This window comes from Vanessa cardui, chromosome 5 (genome assembly GCF_905220365.1).
Source record: "Vanessa cardui chromosome 5, ilVanCard2.1, whole genome shotgun sequence".
Taxonomy (NCBI): Eukaryota; Metazoa; Arthropoda; class Insecta; order Lepidoptera; family Nymphalidae; genus Vanessa; species Vanessa cardui.
The window spans coordinates 13,873,257-13,896,369 of record NC_061127.1 but is presented as its reverse complement, the minus strand read 5'-3'; the positions used below and the strand labels follow the sequence as shown (position 1 = coordinate 13,896,369).

Genomic DNA, 23,113 nt, shown 5'->3' with positions numbered 1-23,113 from the left:
TTATCCACCTATTATTATATATGAATTGCGTGAAATGAAACATACGAAATAAATTTTAATACATTTTTATATTTGCATATATTTTTTACATTAATATCTAGTTTTGAAATATCACAGTAAATTTCACTCACGAGACTAAAGCCTTTTGAAACGTTAATGTTGATTGAGGAATTGTTCCTCACCTGTACTGTAATCTATTCGAATGGAAGGTGGAGTAAAGATAGACATATCTCATACGATATGTGAGCTATTAAAGGCTCGCGCAAACTATAGTCGCGGCGGACCTCAACGCATCGCATTGCAAAATTGCGCCAAAGCATATAGCAGGCGCATCGGGCCGCACCGCAACCCAATATCTTATAACAGGTCAGGTTTTGGCAACCTAAGAAGATGGATAGTTCTTGTTGATGTTTCGGTTTCTGTTTGGTAATTCACGAACAGCACTCATTTAGCCGTCTACTTGTTGCGTCTGCTAACGCACACTGAGACGGGCTGCATTGCAACGCATAACATCGCCGCAAAAATACGCCTGGCTAGTGATGCGCTGCGATGCGGCCCGTTGCGGCCAGACTGAAGTGCGCGATAGCCCATACAAAATGTATGAAACTGATTCAGGAGAATTTTTGTTATGCGTTGCGGCCCGCCTCGGTGTGCGCCTATCTTAACTCTGTTAATATTAAACACTGCAGTTATTAGATTGATTAGAATGACAGCTGTCAAACTAGTATAACAATTGCTAGAAAGCGCTCTTTTTCGTGTCTTCTCCATCCTACGTGACTTGGCGAAATAATCTGTGCCCTGCGGGTACATCTAAAACCCATTAAACAAAGAATTGAATTGAATTGAAGCTCTCTTTAAGAAATTGCTTGTTATTTGGCGGTCACTGAAAATAAGCGTTGAGTTTTTTGACCATAACCTCTGCTGTGTAATAAAATAATGTGACCTTTTTTAACTTTTTTAGACTTTTTTCTGTAGCAGCGTTTGTAACACATAATGTAATCTATATATTTATGATATGAATAATTTTTCGTGTGAGAATATAATTGTTACATTTTCTGACTGCCTTTATACTAATCAAGCTGTGTTCTTGTTCTTTATAATTAGGTATATTATCTTAAATAAATATATTATCTTAAATATATTCGATTTCATTATATTTTGGAATTTATATTTACTGACTTATGAAACGTTATTTTTTCACGAATTCATAATCAATGCAATATTTGATAATATCGCTATGTCACTTCAACTTCACTTCCGTTTCCACTCATGCCGTTGAGATGCACAGACATAACGATATATTAGGAGATATTACGTCAGAATTACACGTTATTCTGGGGTTGAATCGAATACCTAAGCGACTTAGCGAACATATAAGTAAAGCCCCAAGACAATAGAGATACAAGCTACAATATAAATTACGTGCTGTTTAAATACTATTAACATGTTGTTTTACGTTGAATAGTAGCTATGCTTCACGGTTTTACTCACGTTTGTTTTATGTATTTCTTGCTAATATACATGCAAAGGTAAATTTCACTTCAAGAGTTGAACAGATCTGAATTTTTTTTATCGCATTATCGTCTAGAATTTTGCAATAATAAAATTAGAACGGCAAAAATAAGACACTTTTTTTTTAACACAAGGAAAATTTGTTTATACTGATTATATAAATAAGAAAATACGAGTACGTAGCAACACATTACGTTGATGCTCTTATTGGTTGAGTCAACCATCTTTAATGTATTAAAAAATAAATCGTACCTGAAACACTTCAAATTATTCCAGAACAATAATCAAATAATGTGGTACAATAATTTCTCATTTTTAAGATTTACCATGATAGGCAGACAAAGCTTGTGAAAATGATGGTTGTTTTGGGAACATACAAATTACAAGCCATATTAGTAATAATCACAGATTGAAACTACAGTATAATTTGTTCGTACAGATGATTTATAACGTCGTTAATTTTATAATAGAGACTTACACGTTCCCTAACAATTTATATGAAGTTCATAATTAAAAATGTTTGAACGTTATATTGTCGTAAAAGCAACATTGTTCCATAAAGTAATTACAAACCTTGTATTGTGGGTAACAGGGGTAAGAAATTTATATTTGTTCCTTATATTGTGTATGTAACAGTTTCAGGAACATACGATTTATTCTACAGATTGTTATTATCCGTTAATATGAATTTAAATAAATTTAGGATTTACATTATAATTACATGCGATCGTCGATACAACTTAGATGTAGCATCAGCAAATTCAACAAAACCAATTACTGCCGGTTTATACAACCAAAAGAAATAGATCCCTATCGCGCCATTCGACGCTTTTCGTCGCTATAGATTCTCGCGTCAGTTCAACCCGAGAAAGCAAGTGCATGTAAATCGACGTGTCAAATTGATGAATACATTAGGTCATATGATAATACAAGTTCGTATGTTTAAAGATCATGTAATAAATATTGATGATTTTGGATCGCGTATTTAATTCGGATGTGTGAGTTGTGTCGTGCTATAAGTTACAACTCAATACTGCATTTCGTGTATACTTCGCGAGAAAGAGCAAGCGAATATGGCGCTCATGCGTCCTGCTCGCTCAAATTATACGAAATTACGTTACAAGACTAAGTATTCGTAGTTGGTTAAAAACCTAATATTTATTTTCTAATTAAATTTCTCAAATATTTTTAACTTGAATGTCAAACTTTTAATCGGCAGAAATGTAAGCGTTTTCTTTGGACAAAGACATTATAAGTATACACATTATCACTAGTTCATTCTATTTTAAGTTTTTCTATATATACAGGTACCTACATTTGAAATAAATTTACTCCGATCCAAGAAACAAGAAAGTTTATTTTATTATCAATATAAGAAAAATAACAAATGAACTAAGGACCGGTACCTCTATATAACTAACTATACTGTTAGTCTAGAGACTAGGTAGAAGCTGTAGATGTAGAAATTCGCGTTTTATCACACCCTAGGCAAAAAACGGTTAGAATAAAACGCCGCTAGGATAATTTAATTCATGTAACCTAGGAGATAAGCCGAGCTCCTTGAGTATTTTTATATATAGTCAGGAATATGAATATACTTACTATTTTTTTTACCCTTTTTCCAGTTCAATCGTGTAAGGAGAAATGGAAAAATCTACGAATAGTTTTCATGAGGTGCCTGAAAGCGGTTTCGGTTCCAGGAAGCAAAAGGAAACCGTATTATTTATTCGACGTGATGCAATTCCTAGTGCCCCATATAAAACAAAATATACTGACAGATCCATCAGTGCCTTACGAATCAAAACAATCGATATCTGAAACTAAAGAGATCGAGAATGATTCGTTCAAAGATTCGAACGAAACAGTGAATGATATTGAAATCAAACAGGAATTCGACGAATCGAGCAGTGAATCCTATGTGAATGATTTTACTAAGAAAAGACGCCTTGATGAGACTGATATGAATGTTATAAATTACATAGACCGCAATGCGAGAACTGAACGACCGGTGAGTGAACGGGTAGTGAATCATTTGAATGATCCGGTGGTTTCATTCCTGAACTGTCTCGTACCAGAATTGAATGAAATGAACGCAACGCAGTTTAACATTTTCAAACGACGAGCTTTAGTATTGATAGATAATATTAAAGGAGAAAACTACTGATGTTTTTGTTTTTTTAATTTGGCTATTTTTATAATAATAGTTGTATATATATTTAGTAAGTGTATTTAAGTATAATGTTGAGCAAGTAAATGATTGAAGAAAAGTTAAAATAATTTTGTATAACTTCAAAACCTTTATTTAAAAAATATATATAAATATAATTAATTTAAAATTAATATAATTATACATTTATAGGCAAGCGCCTTTAAAAGTGTTTTGCAGGTAATGTGTTTTTTTATATTTGTATTATGGCGAGTTACTATACTAAAAATTGACTATTCGAGTCTAATTTCTGTAACTTGATCTTGAAAAGAGCTACTTACCAGTTAAATCCGGTTTTGAACTTTCATAAAACCCGTCAATAATATTTTCAATTTGCAATACCATTACAGTATTTTGACAGATAAAATGGAACATTTATTACAATAATTGTAACATTATGTTACAAGAAATTGAAGAAGAACAAGCAAGCAAGCAAGAAAGCGTTGAAGGAAAACATCGTGAGGTAACCTGCATGTGACAAATTTCATAGAAATTCTGCCACATGTGTATTCGACCAACCCGCACTGGAACAGCGTGGTGAAATATGTTTCAAACCTTCTCCCTAAAAAGGGAGAGGAGGCCTTTAGCCCAGCAGTGGGAATTTACAGGCTGTTATTGTTGTTTGTGTTGTTGTTACAAGAAATTATGCCTTATTTGCCGTGAACAAAATTTTTCTGCTTAGAAAAGATTTTTTTTATTTTTTGTATCAGCTGTTACTTTAATTATATTAATGCTTTTCTGTTAATAAATTTGTTCAATTTGTATTCGATGTGATATTATTTTGACAACTGGCCTTCTATATTAAAAGCTCTTAGAATTAATACACTGGATATATAAATAGGCCACCCAACTTTGAAATTCTGACAGCCGGCTTCCGAATTCAAATGTTTCCGCCTTTTCAGAAAATGACATTCAATTATAATTTCAATGGAAATTTTATTTATTCTTTAAATTCTTAATTAAAATAAGAATCTGCAGCAACAAATATTGTAAATAATAATAATAAATAAATATGAGACAACATCACATACATTACTCTGATCCCAATGTAAGTAGCTAAAGCACTTGTGTTATGGAAAATCAGAAGTAACGACGGTACCACAAACACCCAGACCTAAGACAATATAGAAAACTAATGATAATCTACATTGACTAGGCCGGGAATCGAACCCGGGACCTCGGAGTGGCGTACCCATGAAAACCGGTGTACACACCACTCGACCACGGAGTTCGTCAACTGTAAAAATTATATATATTATTATTACAAAGTACATATTATATGTATGCATGTATATTTAGATAGATTTGAAGATTCAAGTGACGGTGAACGATGTTTCATTACTTAACACACAAATGAATACTAAGACAAACTTAGGTTTTACGAAAAGTGACTTTTGACGTCACAGCGACTTTTTATTATTTGAATACTTTCTTTTCGTACGTCATATTTTTCTAAGTGCTCGTAAGCCTCGGCTCTACAAAGACGCAGTTAACGGAGCGAAACGAAAAATAAACATTTAAAAAAATAACACACAATCAAATTTCTGTAGACAAGTTTTTTTAAGAATGTTTCCATACAATTAATAAATGAATTTTGAATTCCTTATTAAAAAAAATATTCTTATATAATAACAGTACTCAGTATTGTTGTGTTCCGGTTTGAAGGGTGAGTGAGCCAGTGTAACTACAGGCACAAGGGACATAACATCTTAGTTCCCAAGGTTGGTGGCACATTGACAATCTAAGGAATAGGTCGTATTTATTACAGCGTCATTGTCTATCGGTGATAGTGACCACTTACCACCAGGTGGCCCATATGCTCGTCGGACAACCTATACCATAAAAAAAAAACAAAGTTTAATAGTAAAAAAATAATAGACAACAAAAATCGGTAAGGTTCCACGACAGTGAGTCTATTTACTTATTGCCTCACTGTCTTTGAGTACACATAATATACATATATAATTATATCGGTTCGGCTTCATTTATATTTAAAATACATCCCGCTAATTCAAATACAAATCACTGATGGGAATTAAAAGGAAGTCCGATGACATGTTAACATATGACTAGCCCTAAGTTGTATTTTTAAATTAGTATTTAGTTGAAATATGTTGTTAAAAAAATATATACTCGTTCGTTACACCGATGATATGTAAACATAAATAAAACATTGCTTCACGATCTCTGCTGCATCGCATGAGCATTTACATATAGAGAGCCCAGTCCAACTTTTATTACAATATTTGATCATAAATTTAATATTTTCCGTTTTTTATCAACATACAAACAACACTTCCAATGCTCAATAAACGTTAAAAATTATACAATCGACGATGACTGATTAAATTGTGTTCGAATTGATTCTAAAATCAAATTACTAAATGTAATATGTAATAAAATTATATCACTATATTAATTTACCAATCGAAACATATATTGTTTATTCGCTTATTGTATATAATTATATCCTTTTACTGCCCAACCTCGAATCTATTCTCTTCCAAACTAATCTGTTTTTCTCCACTCCCAGTTTAAAAGCCACCGCCTTTTGTTTTTCTCGTGCCTGGCAGTACCAGCTCGCCACACCACTCCACGAGAGGAAAATGACGGAAGTGCCACAATACGGTGTCGATAACCGAATCAATAATCATACTAATAAGTATTTTTTCAATTAAAAAAACGTATTTAAAAATCAAAACCGTACTAATTATTATTATTTCAATTAAAATTATATAAGTACATTTAAAAAATCATGACATATAGAAGAAGTATTCTGTAAGAAATTCGTAACGAAAAACACGAGCGTGAAATGTTAGTGATATGCGACATTGACTTTAATATCCATAAAGTTTATAGGATACAAATAAAAAATCCCGTAACAACGTAAGAGGGTCGTCAACATTTCACGAGTGAGATACGGAATGATTTCTTATACAATCACACTGCAGTATAATGCTGATCAAAGACAATTGATTTATTTTTAATTTAAGTAAATAGGCGTCGGTGACACACATTTGAGCCAAACTATTTGAAATTTAAAATTAAAACTCAAATCTCAAATGCTTTTCATAAAAAATCTGCGTTCTAGTTTCTGACAAAAGTTACCTAACTTTGGTAATTTAAAAATTGCGAATTGTGAGAGAAATTTTTCGTCAATATCAAAATTTATCAACGTCCGTTTTATGTTCAGTCGTATTTCAGAAGTTTATTCTGAATAAAATACTGTAAGTCATGAAATAAAATTAAAAAAACATACTAGAATAATATTGAATTTCAAAATAAATTGTTAAGCAACATTTTAATTTATTACAACATTTCAGTCGCTTTCATTGAACACATGTAACAGTGGCATATGCGGTCTCGGTTAAAACTACTGGTCCGATTTAAATGAAATTTGCTACCCAAATACTCTAGAGCCGAGAAAGGACATAGGCTACTTTTTTGGAAACAAAATGGAAATACCTGTTTGTATAACAATCATCAGCGTAATATTTTAACAGCTAATCATATATACATCTATATCTTATGGTTGAAAATTCTCAATCAATAGAACAGCGATAAAGGCATATGACAATAAAGTATTGACGTGGTCAAATGGCATGCAGCTGTTACATAAATCATAACAAAACTGATTTACGAGCTTGTTACGTTACGTTTGAAATAAATTAATGGCTTAACCTATAAATTCTGCTTAAGGGGTGATTATTTAAACAAAACTGTCTTCTTCTTTCGAATATCAAATTAATGATGATAGAAAGAGACAGAGATTGGGAAAAAGTAAAGTAATAGCCTCTAAATGTTCCAATACTAAATTAACGCCTCTTCTCCGCTTGAGATATAGGTTATAGGGAGAAAGAAGGAAGGCTAATAAGAGCGTGGTGGAATAATTTTGTTCGAATTTTGCTTACTGTGGTAAGAGACTGGTTCTTCTGTTGAAAAATTCTTAGTAACATCTCAATTTCAGAAAGTTGAAATTGCGTATACTTCCATTGTTTGGAAAGCATGTCAAACTTTGGTCTTTCGTCTGAACTACTTCCGGTTATGTCGGACTTAGAATTCTACTTGTGTACAGTAATATGTTCTGTGTAGTTTTCTGGTCCCCTTTGAGATTGAACGAAATCACTGAGGAAAACTTTAAAAAAAAACATTCTATACAATATAATAAATATTAATAATTTTGTCTTACCAGCGTTGGTCAAGTTCGTGTCGCCCCATGGTCCATTTCTCCCCAATATTTCATACAGGATGATGCCAAATGAGTACACGTCCCCTTTCTGTGATCCTCGCGGATGTGGATTCGGTTCTCGAAGGAGTTCTGGTGCTCGCCACAGCATGCGTTTCTCCATGCGTAGCGCGTCTTCAGTATCTGCGCAACCACCTATAAAAACCAAAAATAAACTATATGTCCCACATAATCACAAAATTGTATTAAAACATGCAACGAAAATGATTATATGATTTTTGAATTATTACTTTTTTAGCGAAAAATATTTAAAAATACAAAACATGTACAAACATTTTACTTCAACCAAAATTCATAACAAAAACTGTTTAGTCGAATCTCAGACAAATACTTTTCTGTGATCTCAGATGTTGTTGACGTTTTATTAAAGCTACAATCATGAATTGAAAAAGCTGCCTTATTTTTATTTATTTTTTAAATAATTAAAATATTTCTTAAAAAGAAGTGCCTCATAAAACAGAAAAGTTTTCCGAGAAGACTGAAGACAACTCGGGTATCTATCTACCAATTTATTTGATTCAACACGTACAAGTTTCCTCACGATACTTTCTTTTACTGCCAATCAGGACATCTCTATAGAGATTTAGTGAGACTCTGGAAACTATAGAGAGGCACAATGTTTCTCTTAAGCAGGCTAAAAATAAAAAAATGCCTTAGAAAAGAAATGCTATCACCGTTGAAGGCGATAATGCAAAACGATCTTTCAGCCACGGGTTGAAAAATAACAATAGATTTATCCGCGTGGCTCGTCTTATAACTTCAGTAGTTTGCGGCAACTTGTGCACGTGGCTGACTGGAATAGCTTTTGTGATTCTAACCTAGATACCGTAATTATTTACTTGTATAGATAGAGTGACTGATTAAAGATTTATTTTAACTCTAATATTCGTATAAGAAATAACACGAGGTGCTTTTTTCCGTAAGTCTCTCGTCTCCATGGCGCCGCAGGGACTGACATAAGTATTAAATATATTTGAAGTATGAATGCCATGCAAGAGATATAGATAACTACATTCAGAGGGTATTGTAAGTGCCCAATCATTTATATTTTATAAAAAAAAACCTTAGATTATTTCTAAGTATAATTAATTATAAAATTCTTATCTCAAAGATTATTAAGACTATAAATCAAAGTGTTTTTACACAGACTTGAGGTCTGAGAAGATATGCAAAAGAAACGAAGCAGAACTATTTTTTTAATTTTTTCAACTACATAAAACGAAGTTTCTACATCAAAATCAGAGCATGCAACTGTAAGACATTTAAAAGTAGGTTTTAAGGTATATGAACCATCTGATTATGCCATTTACATCCTACAAAAATAAAAACTCTCTCAGAAATAAAACTACTCAAATTATTAAGATGCTTTAGTTACAAACAATTAGCTTACTTTTCAGAGTGTGCAGACCATAATCCGTGATCTGCAACACCCAGCGGCGATCCACCAAGCAGTTATTAGACGTCAAGTTTCCATGCGAGACGAGGGCTGAATCGTGAAGATAGGTTAGACCTCGTAGCAAATCCGCGACCAGACTCGCCACGAACATGTCATCCAAGTGCAGGTCTCTGTCAGCGAGTACCGTGGCCAGGGAGCCCCGGGAACAGTAGGCGGTGACGATGCAGGCCACTCCGGTTTCGACGCACACACCCACGAACGGCGTCAAGTTTTCATGACGGAGTTCCCGCATCTATTAAACAAATGCATTTTAAAATAGCCTGTAAATTTCCTACTGCTGGGCTAAGGCCTCCTCTCCCATTAAGCAGAGGGTTTGGAACATATTTCACGACGCTGTTCCAATGCGATTTCGAAGACACATGTAGATTTCCTCAAGATTTTTTTCCTTCAACGCCGAGCCCGAGATATTAATTATAAACACAGATTAAGCACATGAGTATTCAGTTGTACTTGCCTGAGTTTGAATGCGCATTTATCGTTTAAGATGTACTCGTTCTAATCACTGGGCCATTTCGGGGTCTTAATACGTATATTGGTACCCAGGCAAATGTGTAAAGAGTGTAGTAATGTGACGTTTGAAAAAAATGGATAAATTATTGTTTCATAATGTAATGTCTTCCTAGTCGTTTCCTCATTACTGAGGGTCGTGACCACCATGCGTGTGGCTCTCCTGTACACTTCGTACTACCTTCCTCCAGCCATTCCTATTCTTTGCCATTCGTAGGCAAGCATGGGCAAAAGATCATTCAACTTTTAGCTTTTAGTTCACATTTAAACAAACTCCTAAACGACTAAAACAGGGATTAATTCTTAATTCAAAAATTTCTTACTCAATCACGTTTTCAATGTTAAAAGAATTTATTGGATTAGTATGAACAAACACCTCAAAGAACGTTAATTCCAATGAAATTAACCAATAGTTTCCTTAACAGAAAGTGTACATTCCTTAACGTGTGTTTTATGCGAATGAAATACGTTTTGTGTATAAAAAAGTGCATATAAAATACGTTTATGAACAAATTCTTCAAAAAGACAATAAAAGTCACTTACACGAGGATTGTTTGTAATTAAAAAAATATATTATTCAGGTATTAATTGTTATTTATTTACGTTAATGTGAAGTAACAATAAAAAAGTATAAAATTAATCTTACATGAATTTATTATAAGTAATATAGTTATAGCGTTTGGCGTTTAGCGACTTAGATCTGGGCACGTTCCACTAGGCAAGTCTTGGAAAACATGAATATTTTTTGTTGTAACATCAAATAAACATCTTAATTTAATCTGTATAATTTTGTCTATGGTTATACTTCTTGTATGACGTAGTCCTATTTTAAAAAATAAAGTTGTCCGTTGTCATCCATCACAGAAGTACGTTGTTTCATTAGCAAATTTAAGCATCTATTGAGGAAAAGTGACTCTCCCAATTGTCAAGTATGTGTTGTATTAGAAGATGTTTCACGCTTGTTATTGGCATGTGTTCGTAACGACAGTTTGAGAGTAACACTAAAACATCGAAAAAAGAGAGTCGAGATGGCCCAGTGGTTAGAACGCGTGCATCTTAACCGATGATTGCGGGTTCAAACCCAGGCAAGCACCGCAGTTTCATGTGCTTAATTTGTCTTTATAATTCATCTCGTGCTCAGCGGTGAAGGAAAACATCGTGAGGAAACCTGCATGTGACAAATTTCATAGAAATTCTGCCACATGTGCATTCCACCAACCCGCATTGGAACAGCGTGGTGGAATATGTTCCAAACCCTCTTCTTAATAGAAGAAGAGGCCTTATCCCAGCAGTGGGAAATTTACAGACTGTTACTTTACTTTTTACTTTATTGTTTTCCAATTTTTAATTATTGTGTGTTAAACTTGTTTATAGTTTGTTCGTCTTCAACTAGCTTCTGCTTCAGCTTGCGACTGCTTCGCTTAGTTACTTGGATTAATGTGAATGTCAAGTTATGTGTGTGTGTGGAGCGAACTTTTTTAATACCTTGCGTTTTAATATGCAACTATTGTATGAATATAACGTAAATAATTAAATCTCATTATTACAAAAATGTAATATAACCTTCGTTACTTCATCATCATTATCATTATAGTATAAAACAAAGTCGCTTACCGCTGTCTGTCCCTATGTATGTTCAAATCTTTAAAATTACGCAACAGATTTTGTTGCTTTTTTTAAATAGAGTGTTTTTAATACGAGAGGAAGGTTTTTGTATATTTACTGTAGGTATACAAAAACCTTCCTCTTCTCTTCATGGACAGTACGGCAATGAAACACTGATAATTATAGTATTTTCTAACGCGATGTCGTAAATATACAAATTCTGTAGTATATTTAGTATAAAGTAGTTTTCTAGAGATTATTTAAGAGTTTATCATTCCAAACAAAACATATTACTGCTAAAAAGACGACCTCCGTGGTCGAGTAGTGTGTACATCGGTTTTCATAAGTACGCTACTCCGAGGTCCCGGGTACGATTCGCGGCTGACTCGATATTAAAAAAAAAAACATTACTTTTCTATGTTGTCTTGGGTTTGGGTGTTCGTGGTACCGTCGTTACTTCTATTTTTATTTACATTGGGACCAGAGTATGTGATGTTGTCCAATATTCACATTTATTTATTTAAAGAAGAAATTATTATAGATTCACCCGAGGGCTTTTTTCAACATTTTAACGCGTGTTATTCGGTATAGAACTTATGACATCTTTTGTGTATGACACGTGGCCGATTTGACCTTGAGAGCTCTTTAATAGATTCAAGTCAAAAGCATCAAACAGGAAAATCTACTGATTTGTATGAATTATTGAACGTCTGGGTAGAATTGTATGGTCGTATTTTGTAATATTGTATTGTTAGTAAATTCGTTTATAATTTATACTGTCAGCTTTAAGTAGCTAAGAGTAGGGGTGTTTTGTGTTCATTTACATACGAGTAAGTACTTTAATATTTATTATACTTATACTATTTTTATATAGCGGTTTTTTGCTTCTCTTTCCGTATCTATTTCTATAATCTATTCCAACAATAACATAAAAAAATGACCAATAACATCCTTTGACAACAAATTGACGCAATATCATTGGTCTAGAGCTAGATTAAACGCAAATAAATACCTATATAAACTATATAATATTGTTACACTATATGATTACTTTTATAAAATACTGTCAAAACTAAGTTTTAGTAATTGTTTTAATTACATTTTTTTCATGTATTTATTGTCAGCCCTTGTTAAATGACATGATTGTGTCTGTTTTGTAGTTTATTAAATATATATACTATACGTCTAACGACACACTTAAATTACTTTTAAGATAGGCGAGAATAATCTCCGAAAGTAATCCTATCCAATTCGAAAATTTCACTGGTAGAAATCCAAATATTCGTTAGTGCTATAGGGTATAAAAAATAATTCACAAAAAACTAAATGCACCAGCATAAGGCCGGGGCACGTCGCTAGTTTTTATATTGCGTCATATGTTGAATTTTTTGTCATGCGGTAATTTTGCATTTTACTTTTCTCTGCGGCTGAAAATAAATGCCTATTACTGCAATGTCGCTACCGCTCTTTCGAACAGCGCAGTAAAGCGAGTTATTATGCTTTACATCAAAAGGTTAAAAGTGAAAATTTCTCACTGCTCGGCTAAGTCTCACTTGAGGAGATTTTGAGCTAATTGAATTATTTTACTTTTTATGCCTACAGCTGTTTACCAAGAATTAAAAATTATGACATAGTATTAAACGAAGACGTGTCGATGTCTGTCCCTATGTATGCTTAGATCTTTAAAATTACACAACCGATTTTGATGCGGTTTTTTTTAAAAGATAGATTGAGTCAAGAGAAAGTTTTGTATGTACAATATAGTAGAGCATGAAAAACTTTAAACATTGTAAGACATTCTGCATTATATTTAGTATCAGCATTGCAACCGTGCGAAGCCGCAGGTGGTTACTAGTGTTATATAAAGTCGAATAGTAAAAATATAATGAAACGTCTGTATATAAGTTCCACTGAAGATCAGTGTTGTAGTTTGCTGCAGTTTAATGCCGAGAAGAAGACATATATGTACATATATTTAATCGCACGCAAGGACAAATTACTTGATCAATTACTTCATCCAGTGCTTAACGACTTGGCACCGACTTTAAACAGTTCTCTGAAACAGTATATTAAAACAGAACTAAGTTGTTTTCTTTTTAACTGGTATTTCAGTTTGATGTAAATGCCTTTGTGGTATGTATTTGAGCTAGCCCATCTAAATAGGTCCAGAGACACTTGCTTAAAGAATTATACACACTTTTATAAATAGGGACGCCTTGGTTCCCAAGGTTGCACATTAGCGATATGTAGATGGTTTATATTTTTTGTGTAAATGTCAAAAATAAATAATAATACCATAGAAGTAAAATGTTTGCAGATACGATTTGTATACATTTTTATAGCAAAAAAAAACCACGTAGTAAGTAACACGTATGGAATATTTGTTTTGTTGTAATTTTTTTTTTTAATGTTATGGTAAAAATATGTATCCATTAATTAATTGTAGCTATGTTCATATATATGTATATAGCTATAGATATAGTCGTTGAAGTGAAACAGGTGGCGGCTTGAACCTTATAAAGTTAATATATAAATTGTACAGCTGCGATCTCTAGTAAAGTTTTTTGTGTCACCAAACACTACAACCATATCTATATAAAACTGAAAAACCACTTATAAAATAATAATAAATAAATATATATGGGACAACATCACATACATTACTCTGATCCCAAAGTAAGTAGCTAAAGCACTTGTGTTATGGAAAATCAGAAGTATCACCCAGAGCCAAGAGAATATACAAAAGTAATGAATTTTCTACATCGACTCGGCCGGGAATCGAACCTGGGCCCTCGGAGTGGCGTACCCATGAACCGGTGTACACACTACTCGACCACGGAGGTCGTTGAAAAGAAAACAACTTAGTTCTGTGTTAATATAAAGTTCCACAGAACTGTTTAAAGTCAGTGCCAAGTCATTAACCACTGGATGAAGTAATTGATCAAGTAATTTGTCCTTGCGTGCGACTATATATATGATCTTCTACTCCGCATTAAACTGCAGCAAACTACAACGCTGATCTTCAGTGGAATTTATATACAGACGTTTCGATGTGTATTTACTATTGGAATATTTTTTGCAATGCAATGCAAGGAATGAGAATTTGTATTAAGGTTCATTATTTAACACAAGTTTTGTATTTTCTTTGATTATATCCTACATTATTCCATGGACTTAAATAAATTACTTTTTTGTTATTTTGATCCGAATTGTCGGATTTCGTATTTGGACCAATCTTCATATTTTGGCTCCAATGGACTTTACGTTATAAAGAGTTTTATTCGAGTGACAATATTGGCTAAAATTTTTTTTTTCTTCTAACTCATAATTTATTATGCCTATTTATATTGTTTTTGAATTTGATTTGGATTTATTTTTAAAAAAGGTCCAGCTACACACACACACACAAATATAACATTCGCACACATATATAGTCATAAAGTTATGTAATATTTATAATTATAGAATGTATTCTAAAAATTATATTCGTAATATTTGTCTTACATATCTATAAGGGTCGACCTCTAACAGTAATTAATTAAAAAAAATTAACTTTCAGTTTTAAAGCTAAAAATAATTAATGATTTGGTTCCCAGCACAAGCTCCAGCATTAATAACTGCCAGCTCCTAGATCATTAGAAGTAGACCGCGAACAATCACGGAAAGGCGGAAAGCCTTTTCGTTATCCTGTCGGGGAATATTAACTAATTGAGTTCTAAGAACTTAAATAAATATTACTTACAAAATAGTTAATCTTCGTTATTGTTAATATTATGAAGTCCTTTTATGTTTTATTAAAATAACAATGACACATGAATTAATTTGAACAAGACAAGGAAAAGTAAATCTCTAGTAGTTGCAAAAAAAGTTTAGTATACGTATTTTCCTTTTATCCTGCTTTTGTTATTCGTTTTGTAAAACACTAACTTTGTTTCGCAATAAATTTCATCAAATTTGTTTCAGCGGTTCGGTCGTTAAAGAGCGTCAGATAGACAGTGTTACTTTCACATTTATAATATTAATAAAACAACAATGAATGATTCAAGTTGCATGTGTAATGTGTATGAATAGAGCTAATGATTGTTGTAAAATCAAAATTAAACCACAATAAACTTTATTCAAGTAGGTTTTTAACAGCACTTTTGAAACGTCATTAAAAAATTAATTGAAGCTACCAAATCTTCGGAAAGTAGATTCTACCGAGAAGAACCGGCAAGAAACACAGAAGTTACTCTTTTTCAACATTAAAAAAAATACAGTCATGTTAGTAAGTTCACAAGTTGGGTAGAGTTATCAAGGTAACAGAAAAAGAGGTAGGATTGAGTTGAATAAACTTCACCTCTTTATCGTCCTCTGAGCGAAAACAAAAACGGCTAATGTCATCCCAAAAGACATGATAAAAGACAGTTGCTTCGAGCAGACGCCTAATGGCCTATAATTCAAAGGTATTAGACACAAGCCGAGGCGGCCCAGTGGTTAGAATGCGTTCATCTTAACCGATGATTGCGGGTTCAAAACACAAGCACCACTAAATTTTCATGTGCCTAATTTATCTCGTGCTCTGTGAAGAAGAACATCGTGAGGAAACCTGCACGTGTCTAATTTCAACGAAATTCACATGTGTTTCCACCATTGGAACAGCGTGCTCCTAATCTTCTCTTCAATAGAAGAGGAGGCCTCAGCCCAGCAATGGGAAATTTAAAGGCTGTAACTATTATATATTGAGACATTGTTGATGAAAACATTGTTTTTTCTACAGTGACGTACTGTACCCAGTGGTATTCATAGAGTTGAAACACCATGTATTTAAGTTTTCAGAAATTTCTCAAAATAAGTCCCTTCCAGATCTCAGACTATATCCGTTATGTTCGAATTCAAAAATCAACCATCTTCGGATATATATTGTGAAATTGATGACATAACAAGCAGACAGATACTTTGCAATATCAAATATTAAGTCTTATTTCATATAATATAGCGGAAAAAATGACAAACGTTGTTATTATATTTTTATTTAATATTAGCAATAAAAGTTATTAAATTAAGATCAAAGATTCAAACGATGATTTTTTATTATTTTTAATGTTCGACTTTTTCCATTTATGAAGTCTTCAATATTAATAAACTTCAATACGTTTACTACCTGTTAATATTTTTCATATTATTTATTAATATTAATTCAAATTTACATCTTATTAATTCTACGAAAACCAGTACGTAGATATCTATTTTTATTTCAAATATGATTTAAATAAAAAAAACCGGACACGAACCATTCTGTTTGGTTTACAGGAGCTCCCATTATTTTAATTAATTCATTAATTATATTAAAGTGAATTTATAAGTAAATATTCTGTGAATATTTCAAGCGTTATCAATATCGAACACAAAACCATAATATTTGTTGTAAGGGATGCCCCGTTGGTATTTATTTTATTCAATTTTATTGTTGTATATTAGTTTTATTATGCGAAAATTATGTGAAAAATAAATTATGAAAGTTAATAAAACTTAAAGATTCTGAAAACAATTCTGATTTTGACTCATAAACGCATATTATTACGTTATTATACTAAATTAAAAAGTCGTAATTTTTAATCTACATATCACATGACCTAAAACACTAGCTACCATGGTGTGACGTAAGTGCGGCAAATACGGTCAGTTTAGTGTTAAGTTATTAACAGCTAAACTATATCTATCAACTTTAACTTCAAGGATTTACTTTAACATTAAATAAAAAAAAAAATCAAAGTGAATTTTATTTGTACGTATTTATTTATTAAAATGCAAACCGGATTTGTAAAAGCAGAATTCCGGTCTTATTTATGAATATGGACTGTTGTTTATATAGGTGTGAAGTCACTAAAATGACTGACAGCGTTTTTTGAGGGAATAAAAAGGTTTAAATTTTGATTTCATTTTTGGGCAAAAAAATGATTTTGAAGTACTATTTTAAACACCATAGAATACCCTATCATCACGGTTCATGAGATTTACCTTTCTGACATACAGACAGTCATACAGAAGGAATCTTCAGGAACGGGACCCTAAAAACAATTCCTCGTAAGTGACCATAACGTTAATTGTATGATGTTGCAAACATTCCTAATTACGAAACATTAAATATCCCAGATGGCGATCTTGTAATGTCATATTAAGCAACAATAGGCTGTAATAAATACACCAGTAGAATGTGTATTTATTTATTTTATTTTTATAAAATATTATTGCCCTGAAGATAAAAATTAAATTAACATAAATCTCCAATTGTCGTTCCATGCGCGACTCTCTTTTGTTTTTTTTTTTTTTTTAATAATCCGTTTGCCCGGGAAGACATCTTGTATTATTTTATACAGCCATATGAATGACGTTCTAAAGTCGATTGCACTTTCATGAAATCGGATACACTAACATAATATGAGTATGTTATATATATTTTTTTTATGGTATAGGTTGGCGAACGAGCTTATAGGCCACCTGATAGTAAGTGGTTACCATTACCCATAGACAATGATGCTGTAAGAAATATTAACTATTCTTTAAATCGCCAATGCGCCACTAAACTTGGGAACTAAGATATTATGTCCCTTGTGCCTTTAGTTGCACTGGCTCACTCACCCTTCAAATCGGAACACAAAAATACTGAGTACTGTTGTTTGGCGGTAGAATAACTGATGAGCGGGAGGTACCTACCCGGACGGGCTTGCACAAAGCCCTACCACCAAGTATATATATACAGTTGAGTAAAATATACTCACAGGCTTTTTAAAAGAAAATAATTTATCATTCATATTTTCATCACGCATCCGTTATATTTATTAATATTATTTGAAAAACGAAGACTCTTTTGTCCCGTAATTAATTCTATTTTTATTAAAGTTATTTTTATTTTTCCAAGAAAACAAACCCTTAATAAATATTTTTAATAATATTTTTATTTCATTTTCTATTGAAAATTAATATTATTCTTGGAAGGGAAGGGACAAGGGACTTAACAATTTTGTTCCTAATATTTGCACTGACGATGTAAGGAATGGTCACAATTTCTAACGGCACCAGAATTTTTGGATAGTGCCCTTTGGCTCGTTACAGAAATAATTCTTTAAAAGGATAATAAAATTTGTTTTGTTTTTCGAAAAATATTCGCTTTAAAAATCCATATAAGCTTTTAAGGGATATAAATACTGTAAAAGATATTTCGTTTAAAATTTAGTGAAAATTCATCTAGAAAGTACGTTGAAAATACCGCCTAGAATATATTTTTTTATAGGACGTAATGTTTACTTTGCCAATGTCTCATTTTAAACTGACTAAAAAAATTGTCAGTTTAAAGTGAGTGTTGCCTTAATAAAAAAACATGGTCATGTCAATATCATATATGTAAATATAGATATATTTACAGTATACTAAACAGACATAATAACATAATTCAAATCATAGATACAATTATGCTATCGTGTTAGTAAATATTCAAAGCACTGAAAGATTCAGAAGTTTAGAATTACCTATCTTAATATTTTAAAGGTATAGTGGACCCACTTGTCTAACTTACTCGCATCCGTATACAAAGTGGCGCCGCCATCATCGCATTAAATAAAACTACCATTAATTCTCTTTAATAAAATGCTTATGTATTTAAAATAATATAATAAAAAAAAGTGAAATTTTTGAACAAAATTAAAACATCGCAAAGCGCGACAGTGCGAGCGTTGGACGCACCCCCGCACCCCCGCTCCCCGCGCAGTCCCCGTTAATTTCAGTCGGTATTACTTTACATTAATAAATATGAATGAATAATTCGGAACGGCAACGTTTGAACTATTCTGGCCGTAAGTCATTGACCCGATCGTATTTATGTAACAATATCTCCGATAATAATTTTATAGATTGTTGTAAATTGTAATACAATGAAATGAAAAAATGTCTTGTGACTAAGTTAATAAGGCCCGTATGTAATTTAATGAGTTGACAAAACAGGCGAAATCTTTTTTTTTATACGTTCCAGGAATGCATATGACCCCACTCCACCTGATGGTAAGTGGAAGTGGACTGCGATCGCGAAGACAAGTACAGTCAGTAAGAATGAGCTGCATTAGTCGCCCTCGCCATGCTGGCCCGCAAGATGCCTCATCGCGCTTCGTTTGAAGGCACCCAAGGATAAGAGGAGGGTAACACAGTGTGCGTGTGTGTTTGGGGTGTGTTTGTGTGTGTGTGTGTGTGTGTGTGTGTCTGTGTGTGTGTGTGTGTCTGTGTCTGTGTGTATACTTGATTATCATTAAGAGAGAAAAAAGGCGATTTCTTGCAGAACAACACTTCGACTCAAAATAACATTTTAATTTATTAAAAAAAAAGTATTTGTTTCTAAAGTCACATATAATAATATTAGCTTAAGGCGTCGTAGGTCCAAATGTAAATTACCTTAGAGGGCGGCGCGTTTGAAGTTGCAAACAGGATTTTTGTTTTAATATATTCTGTTACGAACCTTTTGAGAGTTGTTTTTGTTTTTACTACGAAATAATGAATTTTTAATAAATCTTGATACAATATTTATAAGAAATATTACAAAATATGCAGTTTTTACGAAAAGTCTCTTTCTCTCTTTATGTCTCCCGTCGTACATCGTATGTACGACTCAGTTCATTTATTTAGTGTCCTTAAATACTAAGCATTTGTTTCATCAGTATCAACACGTTAAAAAAAAATATCAAATCAAAGTGTTATTCAAATATATCCACCAACCGCAGTGGAGCTGCGTGATGGAAAAGTTTCAAGTAACCTAACAGGAGTGGCTCATGTCCAGGAATCGGATAGGTAAGGCTTTGGCCAAACTCTCTGAGTAGATAAGAGATTAAAGTATGTAGTCTGTGTAACTACAAGCGCAAGAGACATAATTTCCCATTTCATCTCAGTTCCCAAGATTTTTAAGTTCACATTGTCCATGTGAAATATTTCTGGGTAGTGATGACTAATCACAATCACTGGCATTTTTGCCCACATTTGGTTAACGAAGAAGTGTACTATCCGATAAAGTTATTCTATTATCATGATTTATAAACATAATTCCAACTTCTGTTGTAGTTTCATTCCCTACAAATACTACTTAAACCTTGGAATCTATTTTATTTGTTTATCCATTAACATCATATTTTATACATCAGCAATAGCTCTCTAGGATTTTTTCTCAATATCGGAAAAATTTTCCTCGCTTCAGACAAGAGCTTGTATCAATAAAAACATTCTAAAAGGACTAGCTATTAACCCCCACTAAGTCGAAGAAAAATTGAAGTTTTCTCAAGAAATATAAACAAATACTACAATTTTGCCGAGGACTTTTTACCCAATGGCAGGGCTTTAGTTACTACCCACTCATCAGATGTCCTACGAATAGCAATAATTAGTTTTGTTGTGTTCCACTTCAGTGAGTGAGCCAATTAAATGTGATTAATATTTCTTACAGTACATTTGTGGGCGATAGTGACCTCATCAGGTGGCCAATTGGCTTACCTGCACCATGCAATAAAGTATATACTTATAATGTATAATAATATTATAAATGTGAAAGTAACTCTGTCTGTCTGTCTGTCTGTTGGTCTTTCACGACCAAACCAATAAAGCGAATTTGATGAAATTTGGTATGTAGCAAACATGAAGACCAAGAAAGGACATAGAATACTTATTTTACTTTTTTTCCTAACACATGACAATCAAACCCTTAAAACGGAAGAGAAGCCGCAGGAAACAACTAGTTTATTAACTGTTGATCATGTTTACCATAACCGAGGACTACATAAACTCAGCTACGCAAAATTTCATCGCACGTGCGGGCAAAAATAATTGCATCATCTATTTCTCTCACAGATCTGTTAACTCACGAAGACCCTTAAACTTCTCGGCGTAAGTTAAATTACTGGCGTGCATTAACAAATATGCTCTATTTTTTATCTGTAATTTGTATGTATTTTGCAGTCTATTCTTAAATTACTATATTCTTACATAGTATTATACAAGTTGTTGAGATTAAATGGTAAACTTTATTTTTTATTTTATTCTATCCAGAAGCTGAAAACCTTTACTTAATATAGTTGTTAAATGACCATTCAATACTGCTTGTAAAAGCCTACTCTACTCCTTAAATAAAGTATTTTTTGATTTTGAAAACTATGCTCGGGTGAAATAAATAAAAATAAAAGCATTTTTTTTTATAAACGTGATCATCCAATATCTTACAATATCCATAAGTGTTTTCTATTCACATTTCTGAACGCACCCTTAATCGTTAAAAAGGCGCACGTTGAACTGTCATGTCATTTAATTTAATGGTATAATAATGTATTAGATTATAATACATTGAATTTAGGAATACTTGAACGTCACATTGATGAAATAATCTGTGCCCTCTTGGCACAAATAAGAAATAAAACTAATATATCGATTAAAATAATCTTGCGGATATACATATGTATTATCGACTGAAGTAGATAAGTTTTCATCGGGTCTATTGTAGACCTGCACGAAATTATTAGTATATTTTGTAAATGCTATAATATTTTTACCGTAGCAGTTTAAATGTTAAAATATCCTTGTATTATAGATGGATAACAGATTTAAAGTAGGCCTAACACTACAAGCCGTTATGACAGATAAATTTAGTTTTTGAAATTTATATATTTTATCGTTTAAGTATGATTGGGATGAAGTCATTGTAAGTATAAATAAGATGACACGCTTACCTTTCATACTATTTAATGAACACGCTGTATATAAACCAATCTAAACATGTGATGTTAATGCTCACAATAAACAATACTACGAATTTAATCTGATTTCAAGTTACCGTCGATATCAGATAAAATTGAAGACGATTTAACTAATAATAAATATGAAAGTATAGATGTTTTTTTTTAGATTTTGACGTAGACGATGGCTTCTCCCAAATATATCCACAACGGGGTATCTTCCCGCGTGCATTACGTGATCGACAATATCAATATCGTCTTTAGTGACCAGCTAAGTCAGAACGGGTGCAATACTGACATTAAATACACTACAGCATTTGTTTGTTTACGACATCACATTGTGAACTTCTAAAATTATCAGTGTTTTTTCACTATATTATCCATGTATTATATACAAGAACCTTCCTCTCGAAACACTCTACCTATTAAAAATAACCGCATCAAAATCTTTCTAAATTTTAAAGATCTAAGCATACATAGGAACAGACTAGTTATGATAATGATGTTTAGTCTTACTTGTTTGAGTTCCTTCTTAATTGCTCGCGTGACGTCTATGTTTTTCTTCTTGAGGCGTTTGACGGCGACGATGTTACCGCGATACGTTGCTATCGTCGTATGAGCTCGTTTCTTGTCAACTTCTTGCGGCACGGAATCCTAAAGAAAATGGATTATATAATTCATCATTAGTTAGATAATACTCACAATATTCCAAGAATGTAATTTAAAGATTCTAATCACGTTTTGAAATAAATAACTCCTTGCAATTACTTTGAAACAAATACTCCTTGTATTTGTGGCAAAGACAAATTTATTTTCAATCTGACGTGAAATTACGAAACATA

The 23,113-nt window shown here is 32.5% G+C and overlaps 1 protein-coding gene across 1 annotated transcript in view; it reads right to left on the bottom strand.

The window, feature by feature from the left end:
- Nucleotides 1–23,113, bottom strand: part of LOC124529733 (guanylate cyclase 32E-like) — a 218,043-nt gene that overhangs the window by 33,064 nt on the left and 161,866 nt on the right. The window contains exons 12-14 of the mRNA XM_047103629.1: nt 22,788–22,925; nt 9,355–9,652; nt 7,908–8,099 (exon numbers count right to left, since the gene is read on the bottom strand). Coding sequence (XP_046959585.1) covers nt 7,908–8,099; nt 9,355–9,652; nt 22,788–22,925 — 628 coding nt within the window. The remainder of the gene's footprint in view (nt 1–7,907; nt 8,100–9,354; nt 9,653–22,787; nt 22,926–23,113) is intronic.